General features: G+C 46.3%; 2 protein-coding genes across 4 annotated transcripts; one reads left to right on the top strand and one right to left on the bottom strand.

Annotated features, from left to right (window-relative positions):
- Positions 1-583: 583 nt before the first annotated feature.
- On the top strand, positions 584-5,714 carry CCNA2 (cyclin A2). Its single transcript, XM_075709547.1, is given in 9 exon segments — positions 584-708; positions 710-835; positions 837-1,111; positions 2,157-2,272; positions 2,631-2,854; positions 3,418-3,622; positions 4,466-4,579; positions 5,096-5,229; positions 5,663-5,714. Coding segments are annotated over 9 exon segments (1,371 nt in total).
- Positions 5,715-9,274: 3,560 nt separating this feature from the next.
- On the bottom strand, positions 9,275-14,943 carry EXOSC9 (exosome component 9). Of its 3 annotated transcripts, none has more exons than XM_075709859.1 (12): positions 14,878-14,943; positions 14,633-14,727; positions 13,700-13,819; positions 13,485-13,587; positions 12,896-13,033; positions 12,318-12,400; positions 11,857-11,989; positions 11,310-11,398; positions 10,966-11,112; positions 10,401-10,591; positions 10,004-10,073; positions 9,275-9,506 (listed from the first exon to the last, which is right to left on the bottom strand). In XM_075709859.1, exons 1-12 carry the CDS (start codon positions 14,941-14,943, stop codon positions 9,425-9,427), a joined length of 1,317 nt encoding a protein of 438 aa, XP_075565974.1. In that variant the 3' UTR covers positions 9,275-9,424. The 3 variants fall into 3 exon arrangements, with proteins under 3 accessions (XP_075565974.1, XP_075565973.1, XP_075565975.1); XM_075709858.1 differs by having other exon boundaries at positions 10,004-10,136; positions 10,425-10,591; XM_075709860.1 differs by lacking the exons at positions 14,633-14,727; positions 14,878-14,943 and adding an exon at positions 14,351-14,371.
- Between the last annotated feature and the right edge of the window lie 372 nt (positions 14,944-15,315).

The raw sequence follows: 15,315 nt of genomic DNA, 5'->3' as shown, positions 1-15,315 counted from the left end.
TTCTCCGGTTGTACGAATGTATGAAGAAACTGGTTTCAGAAACTTAACCAGATTTAGAAGCAATGTAATTTTAGGCTAAAGACGGCTACGTGTGAAGCTACACCGGTAGCTCTTGTTTAAAGAGCGGCCGGCATTAAACTTCCTCCGTCCTTGCCCCGTGCCCGCGTTGCTCATTTCGGAACGCCGCCGCCCTTGGCGCTCGCTTGTGGTGAATGAGGGGAGCGGCCCCAGCCGGGGCGAAGGACTCGCCTGCTGGCCCCGCCCCCCGGGCCCAGGCCCCGCCCCCGGGCTCAGGGCACGCCCCCAGGCTCGGGCCCCGCCCCCGGCTCAGCCACGCCCCCGGCTCAGCCACGCCCCCGGCTCAGCCACCCCCCCGTCCGGTTTGGCCCCTGCCGCCGCCCGTAGGCCGCGTGACGCGCCGCGGCGCCGCGCCCTCCCATTGGCCGATTCAATAGTCGCGGGCTACTTGAACGGCGAGAGCGGCGCCGCGGCGCGGGACTCGGCGGCCGCCGGCACCAGTGGCGCCCATCCCCCGCCCCACCCCCGGCCGTCCCCGTCCGCCGCCGCGGCCGCCACCGCCACCATGTTGGCGGGCCAGGAGAACCAGGAGAACGTCCCCCCGGGCGGCAAAGCGGCGCCGCCCGCCGCCACCGCCGGCGGCACCCGCGTGGCGCTGGGGCTGCTGCGGGGCGCCCAGCAGGTGAGGGGAGAGAGAGGGTGGGGGGGCGGCGGGCCCGGGGCGGCGCGGGAGGAGGTGTGGGGCGGCGGGGGGGAGGGGGCCGCCATCTTGGGGCGGCGGGAGCTGTCAGCGGCGGCTGTCAGCGGCGGGGCCGGGCTCTCGGCGGCGCTGACGGGCCGCTCTCCTCACAGGCGGCGCGGAGCGGCGGCGAGGGCCATGGCGCGGCGGCGGGGCGGCCGGTCGGCGGGCAGCAGGCCTTCACCATCCATGTGGACGAGCCGGACGGGGAGCAGCAGCGGCGGCGGGGCGGCCCGGCGACCCAGAAGCAGGAGGCGACGACGGCGGCGGCGCTGGGGCTGCGTGCGGCCGTCTGCACCCTGGGGGAGCGGCGGCCCTTGGCGCCTCTGGGCAACGCCATGGAGCTGAGCTTCGGTACGTGACACCCCGGCCCGCTGCTCGGTACCCCCCGGCTGCCCGCCGCCCGGCGCCGGGCTGGGGTGCCGCTCCCGGCGCGCTCTGTGGGCCCCATCCCGCCCGCTCCCTCGGCTGCGCCCTGAGCCTGCGGGGCACTTCCCCCGGGAAGCGCGGGGGCGAGCAGGGCTGTGCCGAGGTGCCACCTAGGGAATGGTTTCCAGAGCAAACTGGAGGAGGACTGGAGCTCCTGAAGCTGTTTGGGATGTAGGCTGGTTTGGTTCGACTCGGAAGATGGCTTTCCAGTTACTGAAACAGATTTGGTTCCTTTGAGCCTGCCGTTACAACACAACAGCTTTTCAATCACTTGAGCCTCCATGCTTCTATCCCCTGCTCTTTGGAGGCAGTTTTATGCTTTTCACCTTAACTATCGGTACCTCACGAGAGAAACCAGCTTACAGGCAAGAGCAGCCCTTAAGCCCTCACCCTTCACTAGCACTCTAGAGTTAGGAGAGGGCTTTACTCAGGCAGATCCTGAGGGTTATTAGACTTTTCTCCCAGGTGATACCCTGCACTGGTGCAAGTGTTTTGAGCTCTTCCCAGTATGTAAGAAATGGGAGCTGTCAGATCCATCTTTTGTAACACATGCACAAATATCTGAGGGCTGATTTCATCACGGTCCACTTCTGCACTCTACAAAAAGCTCTGGTACTCCAGCGCCGTTTTAAGCCGCAATAGCTAAGCTTACAGGATTCACATCTATGTAACAAGGTAACACAGCACTACATAATTGCAAAGGAGTTTTCCATCCCTTTACTCCTAGGGGAAAGAAGAGAAAGGGGAATGGGAAGCTTCCCTGTTGCAATAACATTTTGGCTTCCCTAGAGCCTCCTCAGCTCCCAGTCTAGTTGAGCGATAGTCTGCCCTCTCTGCCCGCCGAGGCGGCAAGAGACCCAGCAGTCCTGGAAAGGCACCATGGACACACTACGGGATAGGGCGGTTCCCTGTGCTGCGAGGGAGTGGGCTGACGGTGCCCATTTTAACGTGGCTATTATCTTCTACTTAGATTCTCCAAGTATTATGGATATTTCAATAACCTCAGAAGCAGAAGAGAAAAAACCAAATGTTAACAACGTGCCAGACTATATCGGCGATATCCATACGTACCTTAGGGAAATGGAGGTGAGCTGCTGTCTCTTTTCTTGTTTGCATACAGCTTAGAGGGGAGAAATTCGGGGTTGAGAAATGCATCTAAACATTAGTTACTGCTACAGTGACTAAATTAAAGCTTGCTAGAAACAGAGAAATAAGATGCTGTGCCCACTGCTGCGAACACAAGACCCTTTCTTGTGATAAAGTCGATTGTGCCATGCACTGAACAGAAGCTGGAAAATAAGATTACGGAAATACGACTTACTGATCCTAGACTTACCATTGTTTACTTCTGATCCATTTAAACTGTGGTAAACGGAGCTTAAACACTTGCTTCCCTACCGGCACTTAGTCCAAACTCAATCTTATCTGTCGTCTAAACCTACAGGTGAAATGCAAGCCTAAAATGGGTTACATGAAGAAGCAACCTGATATCACAAACAACATGCGGGCTATTCTTGTGGACTGGCTGGTGGAAGTTGGAGAAGAATACAAATTACAGAATGAAACCCTGCACTTAGCTGTAAATTACATTGATAGGTTCCTTTCTTCAATGTCTGTTTTGAGAGGAAAACTTCAGCTTGTGGGTACTGCAGCTATGCTGCTTGCATCGTAAGTGAAATTGCTTAATTTAAAATTCCACCTGCTGGTCTTGTACAGATGGAAATCTTGTGGCCATCACATTTCTGTTGCCTGTGGCCAGACTTGACTCGGGAAGGCTTCACAGTAGAAGAAAAACCAGGACTTACCCACCTAAAAGCTTGGCAGTTTGTAAGAAACTCTGCAAGCAAGGTTCTAGGCTATCTTTGTAAATTTCCCCAAATGTGAGGATTCCTTATTTCTAGCTGCAGCAGCAGAAGTCTTCTGAAAAGTATTTGAGGGAATATGCACAAGGCATATGAAAAGAAGTTATTAGTTTAGTGGGATCTGCTGGAATTTCAGTAACTGAGTCCCAAATTGCTTAGTGCTAAAATACCGGGCTATTGTAGCTCTGTAATTGCAGATTCTGCTGATTCAAGAGCTACTGAACCAAGTGCAGCAACCTTGTGCGGTAATAGTGCCTAGCTACTTCACAAGTCAGAATTTAAATTAGCATGCTGGCTTTTATTTAAATGTTGCTGGTTATCTGGTTTTCTGGTACTCAATTATTTGTTCATAACTATTCCTCCTGGCAGAAAGTTTGAAGAAATCTACCCTCCTGAAGTAGCAGAGTTTGTCTACATCACAGATGACACCTATACCAAGAAGCAGGTTCTAAGGATGGAGCACTTAATTTTGAAGGTTTTGTCATTTGACTTGGCAGCTCCAACAATCAACCAGTTCCTCACTCAGTATTTCCTACATCAGCAGACAAATGCTAAAGTGGAGAGCCTGTCAATGGTAAGTAAGAATTACTAGCTTGGCCTGTGTAACTAGAGAGTTCTGTTACTATTAATGCACTTTATGAGCTCTGTTTCCAAGTCCCAGTAGAAGAGAAATGCTAAAGGATTCTTCAGTCCAGGCTTCCCTGCCCCCTCCTATTTTTAAATGCGTAGTCTCTCTGGGAGAGTTCTGGAGAGTGTATACGTTATGCCAGGCGCTCTTCCAGAAGCGATGCCACACCACTGGACACTTAACGCTCCCGTTGCCGCTTACCGTTTGCGATACTCCATTCCTGTCGCAGGCTGGCACTTGGCCGGGCCCAAGCATGCACGCTTACTCAGAGCAGGCAGAGAACTTTAATTTGGGGTTTGTTTCGCTGCTAGATGTTACCCTCTTTCTTACCTAAAACTGCCACACCTACCCACCCGCTTTGCCTAAAAAGGCCTTTTGTTTTGGTTTTCCCCTCAACAAAGCAGCGAGCTCAAAATCCGGAGGCTGATTTCTAAAGCCGAGCACGGATAACGTTTCAGCTACAGTTACGTTAAATCCTAACTGTATGGCAGGTACCAGAGCTGCTAAGTAGAAACCTTTGTCCCATTGTGCAAAGGTCAGATCCAACTACACTCTTCCCTCTAGATCTTACATACCTTTAAATAAAACATGTGATGTTGAAAAAGCACGTGTTGGGAACACTGTTTGACAGTAGCTAACAGTAGATGCTAAAAGAAAAAGGAAGTGGAAACTATTAAAGGCTGTTCCGCCAACTGGTGGCAGGATTGGAAGCTTAAATTAGGGTTCTAGTGCAACTGTTAAATGCTCTTCTACTTCCTCTTGATTCCCTTTCTCTCATTTCCCTTGCAGTACCTTGGGGAGCTGAGTCTAATCGATGCTGATCCTTACCTGAAATACTTGCCATCAATTATTGCTGCTGCAGCATTTCACCTAGCAGGCTATACGATCACTGGACAAACTTGGGTACGTAGCACTAAAACTTCAGCCGTCGCGCGCATTTATTTATTTAGTGTATTTTTACGCGGCTCTGAATGCCGGGGCCTGGGCTGCAGGAATCGCAGCCCCTCCATGCTCCTAGGCTGTCACCTAGGGATTGCTCCCTATGGTATTTGAAAAATGGCGGGGACACACCTTTTCTTGGAAGGAAGAGGCATCTGCTGATGCGCTCTGTTCTGGTGATCCGCCTCAAAGCTCTAAGCAGCTTCCTTGTGATGAGGAAGTGGGCGGTAAGAAAGCCTAAGTGCTTGAGGCAGGTAATACTTGTTTAGAATACGATAGTTTTCAGGATTACTGTACATCTACATGGGCTACTAAAATCTGAGCAGAGAGTATTAAACTACTTTATGCTTGAGAAAATGACGCTCTACCAACCTATTAGAACAAGCGAGTTTCAACAGGAAGCTAAAAACTCCACTAGCGGTCATCAGCATAAGCACACAGAAACATTCAAATGTCCCTTTCCTTTCCTTTTTCCCTCAGCCTGAATCCCTGTGCAAAGTAACAGGCTACACCCTTGAAGACATCAAGCCTTGCCTCATGGACCTACACAAGACCTACCTCAGAGCAGCACAGCACACGCAACAGTCCATAAGGGAAAAGTACAAGAGTACAAAGTGAGTACCCGTAGAGGCGTGTAACAGCCAGTACGTGCTGCCCAAGTTGTCCTAGCACGTAACTGCTTGAGGGGGTGGGATGTATCTTGAGTCTTCAACCAGACTCGACTAACCAAATCTACCGTGTAAGTGAAACGGTGACAAGACTCCCTGGGTTTTTGCACAGTGTTTTGTTGAGCAATAGTTGGTGTTCACCACCAGGCCTATTGCTACCTGAACTGTCATGTAGAAACTGGAAGAATTTTCTTGACGTTCCTACAGCTGGTAGGCAAGAGATGGTGCCTAATGCTCCTAAAAATCTGTGTCGGCATGGCAGCTGACAAGCCCCAAAATGGTTTCTGCCTTGTGCTTCGCTGCAGTATGTACGCTATTCTTTACGGCAGAGAGCACTTCAGCAAGATGACATCCTGCGTCTTTTCTTTCCCCTCTCTAGGTACCATGGAGTATCGCTTATTGACCCACCAGAGACACTAAACTTATTGTAATAATCAAGAGACTGATCTTTTAAAAAGGTGTATATTACAAGAAAATGATGTACAGTTTTAAGCATGGTTCAAATTCTAAATGTGATCACTCTGAATATGAATACAGGTTTTGATGAGCTTAATGATGAAGTTAGTTTTATGTGGTTTTAATGTAAATCTTTTGTACATGCAATCTTGTTAAAATATTTAGCTGGGTTTTTATGAAAATGTTCCCTTCGAGCACAGAATTAACCATGGAGCCCAAGTGAAGTCTGAGACGGCTTATCTAATTATAGGCTAAACATTAATCTTAGCAGTGCATTATTATAGTAGGGCTTTTCCTCCTTCCGAGTAAGAATGACCTGGACTCCACAACAGTATTTGTAGCATTTTTATACCGTCTAGTTTAAACTGAGAGTTAGTATAGATCCAAAATGTGGCTTAGTGGCTATAGTACTGGGAGAAACTATGTAGCTATGAGGAGAACACCTTGCTGGAATTGACTCTTGTGAGGCTCTTCAGGATGTGCCAGTTACTGGAAACCGTCATTGATTGTGATGAAATGTATTGCCAGATCTCCGTCAGGTTCAAGGTTGAACGCTCTGCTGCAGGGACTGCACAGCTAAAACTAGTGTACCGGTTCACACTCCTCTCTTCTAGTACAGAGAAAATGGTCTCGCTATAGGTATTTTCTAGTCAAAGTGTAAAACTGGTAATAATTTAAACCCAGAGAGTTCCCACCGATGTGTTAGCTGTCTGGAAAGCCCATTGATATGTACTAAAAAAATTAGAGTTTTCTGTCTGCTTAACCTAGTACCTCTTTAGGGGCGGTGGAGGGATTAAACTGCAGGAGGGTGAACTACTGCTCTGTGCCCTCGAGAGGAGGGAATGTTTTCTGGGCTATGTGCGGAATGGTATGAATTCCGTACGTCCCTCTTGCTTGGAAAGGGTTCCGCTGCGGCATGCAGCAAAAATGCAGACCAACTGGGCTTATTTTTCCTTAGTTCTAGAACTGTTACACGAGCAAACGAGCACGTAAGCAGCATTAGATCAAGTGAACGTTTACCTTCAACCTCTGTAAACGGAGTGATGCTGCCCTGTACCTGCTGTTCTTTGCATGTAAAGCCGTGAGTGCATGGAAGTGGGTTTAAGCCATTTCCAGGTTGGCTAATAAACGCGTTCTTACAGCTGATATTAGTGGTCTTGCCAATACCTTAAAGCCACTGAGGGCTAGTACTACCATCTTAAACTGGCATTCGTTTCTAAAGCTTTTTGGCAAGGGCTGCCCTGTGAAACCCGTGCCACTTCAACTTGAAGTTGATTCAACGCTGTCTGTCCGGTTATCCAGACGCTCAGCAGGTAGCAGTAGAATATCTTCACAGATGTTGAATAGCTGTTATGGCGTGGGCCATTTAAAATATATTTTTAAAAAAATCATCAGCCCTCTGTCAAGCTGCCAAGCACGCATTATAGTGAGACAGCTCGCATGTCCTGACTCTAACTACAAGCTTGCTCTTCTGCTCCCACCTCTGCTCTGCAGCCTGAGCCCTCCACGAACCAACTCGGTTACAAAACTGATCGAGTCAAGACAAAAGCATGCAGCAGAGGCTGCCTTTTTCAGCCAGTCTGAGCTTTTTAGGATGCACTTTGACTTTTATACATGTTCTAATGTTTAATGAAGAACCGTATTTCATTGGTCTACCATGTTCTCCAATAGCCCTTATTTAGCTTAATTTCAGTAGGTTGCCACCGAAGAGCTAAAACTAGTTGGGAAAAACCTGCGCAGCGTATCATGGCGGGTGCTTAGTGTCGGAAATGCCCTGACCTTGCGGGAGAGGGAGTTTGCGTATACAGGAACACATTTGCCCCAGTTGCGACGTCAGTTTGTGACCTTGGAAGGACAACTCAAAATGCTGACTGGCAATTAGTAGTCTTTGAAGGCATCAGAGCACAGCGCTCTTCCTCAGAAACTGGGTTCTGCCTTCCCCTTCTTTTTTTTGTGGCGTATGCTGGAAACTTTCTGAGACTGCTGAGAAATATGAACATTGGAAGAGGAGTAAAGGAAGCTCATGAATTGTTTTCCCCAGAAAGAGCAAGTAGCAGTACTTAAGTGAAAGGACTACAGTGGCTTGTAGTATTAATTTGCTGCTTAATGAAATGTCTCCTTGGTCTGTTTTTACGGGAAGTTGTTCTGTTACTGTTTCCATAGCAGAGAAAGAAATTCTGCCTTGCTCCCTGAGCTTTACTTTCAACATAGCGATATGACTTCCTCTACAGCCTAAAAAAAACGTGCTTCAGTCACGGGCTGGCACTGCCGCCCAGCATGACTATGTTCCTCCTTCCTCACTGACAGCTCTTGCTGCTGCAGTTAAGTACCATCTTTTTCCATCTCCTCATTTTCCAAAGTTAATACAGGATGATTCCAGCTCTTGTTACTAAGCTTTGAACAAAACATCCCAGGTTGCACTGTACTACTGTTTTGCCTAGCCAGTTTAACTTCTAGTCCTTCCAAAATAAAGCATCTGAGGAACGTAGGGTGTAAGACATTATGTGTGAAGAAGAGAGAAAGAGCAGCACAAAGAACACTGTTCTCTTTCCTGAAGAAGGTTAAGGTCACGCGATACTGTGGAAGTAAAGAAGAAACTGAATCTTCACTCATTCCTGTACTCCTGACGGTGATTTTGGGTTGGAAGAACTGACGCTAAGAAAATGCGCTGGTTTAGCTCCTGGAGGAATGGGGCTTTCTAGGTTTGTCCCTTTCTGAAAGAGAAGAACTTGATTAAAGCTTTGCTTGGCTGGGAGCAATTTTTTTTTTTTTTTTTTTTACATTAAATTTTAAACTTTATTTAGGGAATGTAGTATCTGCAACAGGAACTTCTCTCCTGTTCATATTTCATGAAATACTGAGGTCACATGTAAAATAGTCCTACTCTGCTCTTGTAAATATGTGCATGTTTCCAATTTGACTTGGTTTTCGAACAAAGCGGCTAGGTCAGGTATTTTGGAAACCTCGTCATCTCTTTGCTTTGCCCGATTCTAAATTTGGAGTGTAATTCTTTGAATGTAGTTCAAGAAGCATTCCTGTCTGTTGCATGTAATATTTAATTAAACTTTTTAAGACACCTCATTGCTAAAGTATGAGTTGCTTCTCTGTGAAAGCTTTGCACCAGTTCTATGCTATTTTATTAAGTACAGGCATTTCTGTTTATTTTTATACAAAGCCGTTTCAGTGAAAGGTAAGATGCGGTGTGACATGGGCAAGAAGGTCTGAAGTCACGGCACAGCACTGCCCCCTGTGAAGAACATTCCAAGGTATGAAACACCTCCACGGTGTGGTAATAGCTACCTTCATTAAAGGCAGTTTTTCCTGGCATTAAATTAATAATTCCTTTTACCACCTGAACTCTGCCTCTACACGGCTCACCTCAGTAATGGCACAGGCTGGTCTCTTGAGAAAACCGGGCATCGGGCCTCTGCCCTTCAAGTTGTGTAACTTGAGCCAGTTCAGATTGGACTAGCGAGTTTGCTGCTGCAGCTGGAGGCTAACCATAGAATTGCACTTACATGCAAAAATTTTTTATTTAAAGCTGTGTACAGTAGTTTTATAAAATACACATGAAAGCAGGACCAGATATGGGGTGGGAGGAAATAAAATTATCTACAAAAATAAGTTCAAAATGATAGACCAAATTTAAGTATTATACAGTGTTTCTGAAGGAGGGATGATGGCTTTAATGAGCAGCTCTCTTCTTTTTTCTCCTTTTGTTAAATGCTTTCTTACTTGTATTTTCTTGTTTCAAGTTGGTCTGTGTTCTGTGAGCAAACAACATTTGTATCAAACAAATGGACTGAATAGTTTTCTCTCAAAAGAACATGGGCAGATTGTCTGTAACAGGGCAAAGTTCAAGCTTAAGTTTCTAGAAAGCGTACTACGCACAACGAGGGTTTCCATGGCTAGTGCAGGGATACAGTGATAAATCTCACTTCTTGGAGATAAAAGTTAAGAGTAGCTGTAGTGTAGCATGTAGAATCTCTGCAGCATCTCTAAGGAGCAGCCGATTCAAATCCACTTTTATGCTCTCACTCCCCTTGCAGCAATTAAGATTAGCCAAATACCTACAATCGTTTCAGACAGCTGCAGGTCTCCTAGGACAGGAGCAAACTAGCCTGGATTTAAACTTCCTTGCTCTCTGTTGTCTACATAGTCCCCTTGATCAACTGAGACCTTTCTCCACCTTGCTAAAGTCCCGTGCTTCCTGGAAATACTCCTTACAAACTCCTTTCCCCTCTTAATTTCATGTGATGGTTACCTTGTTTTCTTTGGTGGTTCCAGAATGACAACTTCTTCCTCTTCGCTGTCGGACAGTACAATAGGTTCATCTAAAAAAACCAAACCAACCAACCACAAACCAGTGATCAGTTTTGTACAAACAACTTCTGTAACTAATAACCATGGCTTTTTTAAAGAAAGGTGCAAAGTGGCTAGTGCTTAGTTTGGACCCCTCCACAGAAATAAAGTTTTCTTTTGAAGAAAACAGAAGTGACCAGGTGAAGTGAAAGTAGCAAATGGGCGTAACTCTCAAGTGGAAAGAAAGTGGCTATGATGGTTCTCCTTTCTTTTTAAGGGCCTCTTTCACATTTTAACTCTAGACTGTTAATAAAGTGATATAAGCAGCATATCTGATATCAAAATAAATAAATACTTACCCTTCTTAGTTTCCCCAATTGTACTTGTATCCTCAGTTTCCATTTTCTGACATTCAAAAGCAGTAGCCTCACTTTCACCTTCCTCTTCCACTGCTTCTTCCCTCTCAGATTCTTCCAGGTCCCCCCAGGAGTTCTCTATTCCTTCCCCAATTTGGGCTGTCCCGGGAGTGTGCAATATTGGTTTGGCAAAACTGAAGTAGTTAAGAAAAATCTTGGTGTTTTTTGGTGAACTGTTTATATGCTGAGAACCAACCAGTTGGTTTTTAAGCCATATCCTCCCCCACTCCCAGGGGAGAACATCCTTAAAGGGGAGTTGAGAGCGAGTGCTTCTCCAGTTACTGTAACAATTGGTCACTTCACACCTCAGTTTTGCACTTTATGCTAGGAATTAAGTTACCTAAAAGCAGTCAGAACCAAAACCAGTGTGATGATGTTGTTTCCTCTGAAGGCTACAACGCTACCTAAGCTGTGAGGAATCTTGGCCATGTGTTCAGCTTCTAGCAGGGCTAATGCAGGGGATGGGAAGCCTGTTTTTTTCCCCTGAATAACACAACAGAAAAGATACACTTCTGAAGGAGGGTCAGCTTTCGTGATGATTTCTTCTGCTTGTTCTTCCACATTGTTAGTATCAACAGCAGCGCTTTCCATTTTGAAGGCAGTGATCTTTTGATTCGGTATAGATTCTGCAAAGCCGAACTTCCCACCTTCTTTCCTAGTCATTCAGTGACAGACATTATTTCAGGCTGTTTCACGCTTAAAAATGCTTTCTCTTTTCAAGTTCAAATATACAAATACTTGCTATTTAAAACAAATACAAGTGCAAACAATTTGCTGTCAACTACAGGTTAACATTACTTTTTCATATGTTTCTTAAAAACACCCATTTCCCTTCCTTCCCAAAACACTCACCTAACTTTCTGGTCGTTCTCCAAGGCTTTTTGAATTAGTTCTGTTATTTCTGCAACCTTAACGGCTGTTATTTTACTGCATCTCAGAACCTGTTTGTTATACATACAACAACAGTTTACAACTGTGAAAGCGAGATGTTTTTAAATTAAAACTGTAGGACATCACAGGAATCACAAACACTTAAAATATGATATCTCAGTATGAGGGACAAGATACACTACAAGTTGATGCAAAAGGTTAATACAACAGCCTCTTGCTACTCACAGGAGTGCAGTCTCAGTGTATTTACAGACTCCCCCAGCCAAATCACAGGGAATAAAAAAACAGATGCACATCTGACCAAACAAACCTTTTCTACGTCTCTTCTTCAGCATGGTACACAGTACTAAGCTCTTCCACTAGGACTAAAAATACGTATCTTTTCCAATTACATCAGACAGGTAATTAATTTCTTAGTTTCCAAATGTCAAGGACGTTTCAGGATCGAGATTACAGCTCAGGCACTAGGTTATATTCCGGAGAAAGACTGGTCAAGGCAAAGGTTTACCTGATCCGTTACTAGCATAATCCCTCCGCTGGACTGGATGGTACAAATTTCACGATGTTTATTCATGGCAATTACAAGGAGGCCATCCATTACACATTCCTCACGTTCACTTGGATCCACCAATAAATAGGTCCTAGAATCAAGTTTTTAAATATAAGGGAAACTGTACAAGTTTGAGGCGAGTTACGACCCTTAAAACAATTAAGCACAGGAACTGGTTTACGTATTAGTAGTTGTGGGTATGTTTCCCCCCAAAAGTTTTCCTACATCATCTGTGGAAAGCTGCTCATTAGCTACACTGTGCAGAACACAAATACCTCCCCATGGCATCTCACTTCAGATAAAACGTTTTAAGAAATCGGCTTGTCAATATAAACATTTTTAGGACTCTTCTATGTTTAAAAATCAATTCTGCAGAATTGACAATAAGCTGTTTCTGTCAGAAGACTTAAAAATCTTACCCTTGCTGGAAGAAGGCAAAACTGACACAAATAGGCATGTGGTGGATACTCAAGGGGACAGGATCACGTTCCTCAGGAGTGTACTTTGAAAAGAATTGGCCCAGAAGACAATTATTTACAAAATGCATTTAATTTTAAAATTATGTACTGTACAAAGATATTTAAAGAAATAAAAAACAAAGGAAAAAAGGCTAATAAATGATTAGTCATCTAAATACTAAAAAAATATATTTTTACTCTTCTTGTGTAATTTTTACTGTTTACTACCTACATAGGTAAATATAGCACAATCATCAGCCTTATGCTTGATGTGGTTGAACTACTGTAAAATACTTATCTTTTACAATTAATATTCCCATAAACTGAGGTTGATAAAATTCTGTATTCAGCAGGCTTCCTTGCTATCCTTTCACATTTTTGAATAGCAACACGCCTATCCTAAAACTTAAGTATCTTGGAGTTTATCTGCTTACACAAACATTTAATCCTCCCTTTTAGAGAGAAAGAAACAGCTACCTGTGATGCCACAACATTTACTATGATCTGATTTACTGTAACTATGATTTACTCTAACTTACCACAGTTACTTCCTCTCCTTGCACAGACACATCTGGTCTGCGAAAATGACACAGAGCTACAATTCCTGCTATGCTAGCAGCATCAATAATGTTACCATCGTGATTTAACAGGTGTAGGTCCAGACGGATTTGCCAAACCTGAGAAAAAGCATACAAAACTGCTCAGTAATTTGTGACGTGATGCTACAGAAGCTCGCTGTTTTTCAAAATAATTTCATTTTTTGAACCATAAAAAGAACCAGCATATGTTCTTCAGGTCTTTGCTTAAGAAGATGAGAGATCTCGATATATACCAAGATGCCCCGTGCGCTAGATTTACGCCCTGGTTAATTATGACAAAACACGTGACATTTAAGTACAATTTAAACTTTATTCTGCAAAGAAATATTCGAGTGTGCAGGGTCCCAGCTACTTCAGAAAGCCTATGTAGATATGTAAGTTAAAAATACCTGTAAATTCAAATGTGTGGATCCTTACATTAACCTCAAATCAGAACTTCTAGTTTCCAAAGCAAGCCAGAGACCATTTTAAAAACAGACGATATGTGCCCTTTAGTTTAAAACCACTCGGAATTGGTAGTTTTTCATACCTTTTCACCAGCAACAACACAGAGAGATTCAGTATCTATACATTTGGAATTTCTCAGGCATCGTTCTATTAGTCTGTTCAGTTTCACCAGTAACTCAGATTGCCTGTTAAAACAAAATTAACCCAATTTGAATATGATTACACTATATACTTACATGTATCAAAACACTGGCTCTTATGTCATCCTTGTTTAGTCTTTTTAAGAAAGCTACATACCTGCCAGGCTCAAAACCAGGTGCAGCCATAGGTGAGAGCTCAAGATTAAAGAAAAGTATACCTTCTGTAGGCCGATTTGGCTTGGGGGGAACAAGTTCACACGAGACTTGTGCAAGAACCCTGCAAAGGTAAAGAAACCACTAAGTTATGGAATTTAGCAGGAAAAAGCTCCTACTACCAGCAACAAAATATGTACTTTAAAAAAGCACGCATTTAGGCTTTTAGTTTGTATTTCTCACCCCTGACAATTTCTCATTCGATGCCTGTCACACGTATTTAAACTCTGGTCAACAATTGGGAGAATCGAATGCAGAAATCAGAACGTTCTCCTGACTTTTTAGGATTAAAAATAAGACTCAAACACGTGAGAATCTAAACCTAAGCGTTTATGTACGTGCATATATTCCACTTTCCCACATAGAAAAAAAAGGGCCGTTTGGTTTGTGGAAGAACGCAAAACGTAACGCGAGATCGGTGAAAAAGGGGATGACAAATTATAATCGGTTTGTATTTTATGAATTGTTTGTAATCGACAATCAACAGGGAAAGCCCATCCCTTCGCGCTTCCTTCCTTTGCTTCCAACTGCTCCTCTGCTGTCCTATCCCTGAATTACTACGACTTTTAGGCTTCAGTCCTGAAGATCCATTTACTGTGATCTCCGCGGGCTTTCAGGCGCCTGGCGACTGCTGTGCCCTCCGTTTGCTCCCGCCGGTTTAGAACCGTAACGCTGTAAGGCGGGAGCGGCAGCGGCTCCCGAAACGCTGCCTGCCTGCCTGCCTGCCTGCCTGCCTGTGTGTGTGTCTGTCTGTCTGTCTGTCTGTCTATCTGCCTGCCTGCCTGCCCGCCCGCCCTGAGGCCGCGGAGCGCAGCGCGGCCTGCCCGCAGCCCAGAGCCCGCGGCGCCGGCCGAGCCCCCGCTCCCCCCGCAGCCACCTGGTCTTCCCCAGCTCCACGATGCAGCAGCCGTAGTCGGCGCCGAAGGAGATGCGCACGTTCCGGTAGTCATAGCACTGCCGCCCGTCCAGGCGCTGCGGGCCCAGAGACACACACAGGTTAACGCGCCGTCCCGCGGCGGGCTGGGGGGGCCGGCTCCGGCCTACAGAGCCGCGCTAGGCTCCCCCCCCCGCCCCGGGCCGGCGACGGGGATGGGGTCGGGGAAGGGGAAGCCGGCGCCGCACCTTCCTCTCCTCGATGGCGCGCAGGAGGAAGCGGCGCTCGCAGTTGGAGAGCGGCGTCGCCTTCATGGCGGGCCCAGCGCGGGCGGCAGCGGCGGCAGCGGCGACGGGGTGGGCCCAGTGCGCAGGCGCAGAGCGGCCGCCGCCGGCCCCGCCCCCGCGCCCTTCGCCTCAGGGCCGCCCCCCCGCCGCCCGCCCGGCCGTAAGGAGCGGCTGCTGCCCGCCGCCGTCCGTCACGGGGCCCCGGGCTGCCTCGGGTTGGAAAAGGCCTGTAAGATCATCGAGTCCCACCATTAGCCTCACACCACCGAGCCCACCACTAAACCAGTCAAGGGTAGAGCAAGAATTAATTTCATCTTTCGTGGCTTGGTGGCTGGATTATTTTTTATGAAAGGAGAACTAGGAGTCGTTAAGGTTGGCAAGGACCTCCAAGATCATCAA

Source organism: Pelecanus crispus, chromosome 4, assembly GCF_030463565.1.
Source record: "Pelecanus crispus isolate bPelCri1 chromosome 4, bPelCri1.pri, whole genome shotgun sequence".
In the NCBI taxonomy this organism is placed as follows: domain Eukaryota; kingdom Metazoa; phylum Chordata; class Aves; order Pelecaniformes; family Pelecanidae; genus Pelecanus; species Pelecanus crispus.
This window is presented reverse-complemented; position numbering and strand designations above follow the sequence as displayed.

What these genes read in the sequence shown, in the direction of transcription:
- EXOSC9 (XM_075709858.1), bottom strand. Translation starts at nt 14,943, where the DNA reads ATGAAGGCGACGCCGCTCTCCAACTGCGAGCGCCGCTTCCTCCTGCGC. An exon ending in TTATGCTAGTAACGGATCAG is followed by an intron (nt 11,399 to 11,856) that starts GTAAACCTTTGC and finishes TATAACAAACAG; the next exon opens with GTTCTGAGATGCAGTAAAAT. An exon ending in GAACCACCAAAGAAAACAAG is followed by an intron (nt 9,507 to 10,003) that starts GTAACCATCACA and finishes GTTTGCTCACAG; the next exon opens with AACACAGACCAACTTGAAAC.